We start from the raw sequence: 6,063 nt of genomic DNA on the forward strand, positions 1-6,063 counted from the left end.
CCTCGAAATGCCGGATGCGTCTGCCTGAGCCAGAGAAAGGACACAAAGGCTGAGCTTTATTGGTGATATTTAGCTTAGACAGCCAGGTTGTAACCTTAAGAAAAACAACCCAATTGCCCGTGATAAAAGGGGCCTGGTATATGGCACCCAAATAACCTCATCCCACTTTCCGTTTTAGATTGCCTTCAAAGTGGACCCACAGACACGCAGACGCAACTATGTGCGTTTTGGAAACTGTCCCAGAATGTTTAAATCTTCCAAAGCCTGGTGATTCTTTAATGACGCGTTTGCTGCTTTTGTATATATAAAAAAGTAAAATCTTGACATATTTTATCTGCCGCTACCACGAGCCTAATTTTTGTACATATTAGAAGTTTTATAGAGGTCATTAAAGTATTACAGTCTGTTTTTTTGATGGGGGGTAAATAACCCTATGATGCTTTTTTATGAATACATACATGCATACACACACACACACATATATTTATACATATATATATATATTCAGCTGAAGACCTTGTTTGATGTTTTTACAAATGGATACTTTAAAGGATTATTACCCCCGTCCCTATTTACAGCTAGATTTGATTACACTAACATACGCTCTCTTGACAAAATTCATAACGTTTATTGCTTATAAACGAAATAGTTCCCAATAAAAGCGCGGGGATTTGCTATTAAAATATGGTGGGGGAAAATGGTGGCCATTTAGCCGAGCGCTAGGCTGATTTATTATTTATTGTTCTGTCCCACGGTCACGTGTTTGGGGCGCCCTATCCAGTCTTGGGCAAGGTTCAACTTACTGGACGCATTGAGTTTCTAGCTGGCGCACGACAGCAGCAGCTTATCATGCAATGAAACGTTTTTTTCGAAACGCTGCAGGACTGTAGAGTGCCGTTTTCTGACTTTGCGTCTTTGCAATGTCGACTTTGGGGACCAGTTATTACATTGACTCGCGCATTCTTCCCGAGCAGGAGGATATGGCACCGAGGTATTCCTCGTCAGCCGCAGGGGTGGAGCAGGCGGTGGTCACCGAATATGGCGGACAGGAGTCTTGCCCATTGCAGGCGAAATCTTCTATTTTTGGTGGCTCTTGGAGTGCCATCTCGGCCCACACTCCAAACACGGCCGCTCCGACATATATACATCACCCTTACCCGAGTGGGGACAGCGATGGCATGTTTACGCGCTCTTGGGCGCTGGATCCGGTCTCTGCGTCCCTGTGTTTGACGGGATTACCATCGACAGGCATGCACTATGAGATAAAACCGGAACCCCTGATTGGGACTGCGGAATGCACAACTTTGGAGACGCACACGCATCTTTTGTCTGACACTGAAAACGGTGCGTCTCTAGTGGAGATTCCATGCGAAACTGCGTCTAAAGCCACTGAAGATAATCCGTCAGTAGAGGAAAAAAGGAAGGTGGATCCAAGTAAGCAATGCAGGGTTTGGATTTTTATTATTGTCACTCGATGTAAACACTTAACATAAGCAAAAGGGTTTAATTTTTCGCGAATGTGGAGGATTTGTTTTGAATGCCATTGGCTTGTATCATCTTGAAAACGCGTATGACGCTATCATAAGAGTGCATTGTTTCAAAGGTACGGAGACATAGCGGTCTCCTAGCTGATTAACATCATATCCAAAATAAATAAATAAATAAAATAATAAATAAGGTGACTATGACCCTAATATTCACGTCAGATTCTGCGCATTTTTCCAAATTCGGCAGAAATATTGCCAGAGAAAAACCTCAAAATTGCCTCTCTGCAGACAAAAAAGAATGTCTCTAAAGAAAAAAGTCATACTGTGCGTAAAACGAATAAGCAGGACTAGTTTTATTTTTGTTTTGTTTTGTTAATTTTACACTAATCTCGATAGCGTTAACTCTCTTGTCTCATGGTTTCCAGATAACCCGTCATCCAACTGGCTTCACGCAAAGCCCACCAGAAAAAAACGTTGCCCGTATACAAAGCATCAAATCCTCGAACTGGAAAAGGAGTTTCTGTTTAACATGTACCTTCCCCGGGATCGTAGATACGAGATAGCGAGACTGTTGAATTTGACCGAGAGACAGGTAAAAATCTGGTTTCAGAACCGCAGGATGAAGATGAAGAAAGAAAACAAAGACCGGCGAAGAGACAGTTAACTGTTTTCATTTTTTCTTTGTTTTTTCTTGGACAGACCTGGGATTAGAGCCTGGTTGGGAGGGGAGGGGTGAGGGGTTGAAAGGGAAAACTGGTGTCTGTCCTTAATGTTCCTGTAACACATGTTGTTGTAAAGTTAGTGCTGTTGAAACAATGCTGGGTGTTTTTTTTTTCTTATAATATTGAGAGGAACAAGTGTTTTATGAGAACTTAGACGTGTTGTACTGCCGCACACAGATAGCTACCTTAGGCCATTTGTTATTTGCATGGATCTGTTGACTACCTGAATGTCTTTCAGCTACCTATTTGCATTATTTAAGTTATTGTTTTGGTAACTTGATATTGTTTTTTTAATAGTAAGATTTTGATGCATTTGTGAACATACTGCGCACACGGAAAATACCTCATCGTTCTTGATTTAACCTAAAATAAAGTGTAGTTTGTGTACCATTAAAGAAAAGTAGTAATGTGATGTCATTTTTGTATTTAATTTCTCCCAACAATAATACACAAATATAAACCAACATTTAAATTCCTAAATGGTGCTAGAGGATTTTGTTTTTAAATGCTCCTTTGTTTCGATCGTGAAATGTTTTCAAATCCTTTTTTATCTTTTCTTTTTTCTTTTTTGAAGTTAAAGCTTTTGCTTCTGTTATATACAAATTAAATGAAGTGGGGGAAATGTTTTATTGCAGGAAGAAAACGATAAAAATAGACTTTTACTACAAGTTCTGGGCTGTAACCATCGAGCTTTATGGCGCAAACAACCCAAATGAACCACCGAAACTTCCCAAGCTAAGGTTTGCCAAGTTAGCCATTCTCTCTCTCTCTTTAACTCAAAAAAGTCCTATGCCAAGGCCTGCTGGTATAAATTTGTATTTTAATAATTATCTATGTATTGCAATTAAAAATGCTACTCTTACGGACGAGCGAGAAATCTTTAAGATATGGTCAGCATTTGATAATAGTCCTTCTCTGCTTATTAAACTGAATATTTATTACAAAGCAGTAAAACGGTCACAATTACGTAAATTGTCCTTAATCCTTAAATCCTTAAAAAAAGAAAGAAAAAGGAAAAACAAAATAAAAGCGGTAGACTGCAAACAGCAGAGGCCTACCTGTATCTAAGAGAAAGTTAAAAAAAGAGATTATTGTTCCACTTTAGTATTGTACGTGATTTTATTTTTCTTATTTGTCTGCAGGATACTGTGGGCCTTTGGTCGTCTCGCTATATGCCCCCCCCCCCCCCCCCCCACAATAACACAGCCAACCTCAGCTGTTTATAAGGTGCGAAAACAGCAAAGCAGTGTGAGCAGTATGATGAGGCTGGGGCAAATAGTCAGATATGTAATATTTGTCCATTTGCACACAAACACACACACACACACACAGGGGGTGGGGGGTGCAAATGGTTCTGTTTTAAAACGTCTAATTACTTTACAGCCACCCACCAACAATTAGACCGTCTCGGTCAAAAAAGCTTGTTGTTTTGTCACTACAGCAGACACACTATTGCAGCATGTCTGACAAACTGAGGAATCTGCCAATAAAAATGACCGTTTATAAAAATAACATTGAATGACCAAACAGATTTTTCTTTCTGGTAAAGCTGACTATTTTAATTTACACTTAAACAAATAAACGGGGTCAAACACTGTGCTGGTGATGGTGTTGAAGCTCCATGCTTTGGTGAATGCTGCTGCTCTCTGACCACCAGCAGGTGGAGGCAGCGGCTAATCTGAAGAACAGTGCTCAAAAAGGATGATGCGTTCATGATGATGCGACTAAACACCACTCCCCACCGATTTCAGACATCTACTTCATAAATATGAATATCTAACCCATGTTTCAGCTTTATTTATGATTATTTTACTCATATCATGCTTTAAAAATTGTTATATAGTTAAAAACAGACTTTGTTATTCACCAATTTTGACGTGTTTAGTCTGGTTTGAGAAAAATATAGCAAATATGAAGGGGTTATTTCATGAATCCAGCCCATGTACAGTTTAAAAGACACATACGGCTTTATCTCATGCAACAAAATTGAAAGTAAAAGGCTGGTTACACTCAAAATCAAGCCTACATATTTTTTATTTTGTCACTCAGCAGTAGTATTAGGATGCTTTAAATAATATATGTAAGAAAAATCTCGATCATCTGTCATCATGCCATTTATTTGTATAGAGAAGCAGTTAGCCCCAAGATCTAATTTGCGTATTATTTCCTCAACTGTGCTAGCTTGTGTGGGTGTGGGATGCTCTTGAATGTAATTGAACTAAGTGCCCTGTAGTGTTCAAAATCATTCAATCATGCAAATCAAGCTCAGGTTTAGATCCTGTGGCACCATCCGCACCACAAACCTCTGTTCAGGATCGATGCCCGGAGATATCTGTGAGTAGCATTTAGTTCCATTACGTTCAAAAGAAGGCGGGCGTCTCTGTAGCTCACACCAAAATAATCTAGATGGATAAATAGCACTACTGAGCAGAGGAAAGCTCACATTTGATTTTTGCTGTGACCTCCCCCTTTATTCCTGCACTCACATGCCTACAGGTAATTTACACCAAAATGCTCCACTGATCATGATTACTGCCACATGATTAAGTTTGTCTCGGGAGCATAGCCGTTAGCTTATGTCTCATGATAGACTTGAGGTCCTGAAAAACCGAGAGTAGGCTCCTCTTCTTTCACTACAGTTCCTCCATTTCTCCCTCTGTCACCTGAAACGGTCATCCATGTGTAGGTCAGTATGTGTCTTTATTAGTTTGTGAGGTGGAAGAAGGGATACTTTGAGGACAAATTCAAAAACATAAACATTATGCATATGCTGTTTTACTGCGCTGTTATGGCATCTGTGAACTCTCCATAAGACACAAGAAAACACTGTTGTGTGCAAATGGCCGAAGGTTCCGGTCTGATCCTCATGAATGTTAGGCTGGATAGTTTCAGTGCAAACAGCCATGCCGGGAGTCCTGCTGCAGAAAAACAAAGTTCCTTAGACGTTGTTTGCCGTGACCTTTGGTGACCCCTATACATCAAACCTCATGACACCAGCAGTGGCAGAGGAGGCTGTAAGTCAAATCTGGAATAGAAGTTCAGAGGAGTAAAGTCGTGAGCACATGGGAATCTGTTCCATCCACTTATCCTCAGTGCCAGTAGCCTGTTGTTTTGGACAAATCCCAAAGAGAATGTGGAAAGTGAGGTTAACTTTGTAATATGTGTCTGGGTTAGCAGAAGCCCAAACATTTTGCAGATATAATGGATTGACCTACGAGGCGAACCATAGAAAAAAACCTTAGATTTATCGTGTCTTCAGGGGAAAGACTCTTTCTTTAAAGCTTATGCTTATCGGCCATTTGTTCTCAGCAGTCTCACATCAGTTTGCATCAAAACCTCCCTCATGTACATTTTTCCTTTCACGTGGGGTGTGATTAAGCAGAGATAGCCCACTTGAGTCAAACAGGGAAAGGACTGACAGACAGGCTGGCTGTCTCCTAAAAGTGGGTTATAGGTGGGAGAGGTGTCATCTTACTGGGAAGCACAGGAAACGCTTCAAACCTTATATCTATATATCTATATCTATATCTATATATATGAATAAAGCTGGTCGTATATATATGTATATATACGACCAGCTTTATTCATGAACGCCATTTATTCATTTGCTTTCATCACCAAAAATGGAATTTTATGAGATTTCATTTATTTATTTATTTTCACATGTCGACTTAGAGGGAAAAATAATGTTTGATTTGCAGGCCTATAGTGCGCCTGGAGTATCTGTCAAATCTTCCCATGAATCCAGGCGGCTCAATAAATAAAAGCGTAATATGAAAATGCTGTCGTCGTGAACGCTGCTTTGTTTCCAGGACACACACACACACACACACACACACACACACACACACACA

At 40.0% G+C, this 6,063-nt stretch overlaps 1 protein-coding gene across 1 annotated transcript; it reads left to right on the forward strand.

Annotated features, from left to right (window-relative positions):
- Positions 1–588: 588 nt before the first annotated feature.
- Positions 589–2,963, forward strand: hoxa9b (homeobox A9b). The gene is made up of 2 exons (XM_005934762.3): positions 589–1,434; positions 1,913–2,963. Exons 1-2 carry the CDS (start codon positions 921–923, stop codon positions 2,149–2,151), a joined length of 753 nt encoding a protein of 250 aa, XP_005934824.1. The 5' UTR covers positions 589–920; the 3' UTR covers positions 2,152–2,963.
- The last annotated feature ends 3,100 nt before the right edge of the window (positions 2,964–6,063 follow it).

Source organism: Haplochromis burtoni, unplaced genomic scaffold (genome assembly GCF_018398535.1).
Source record: "Haplochromis burtoni strain Fernald_Lab_line unplaced genomic scaffold, NCSU_Asbu1 Contig_120, whole genome shotgun sequence".
Lineage (NCBI taxonomy): Eukaryota > Metazoa > Chordata > Actinopteri > Cichliformes > Cichlidae > Haplochromis > Haplochromis burtoni.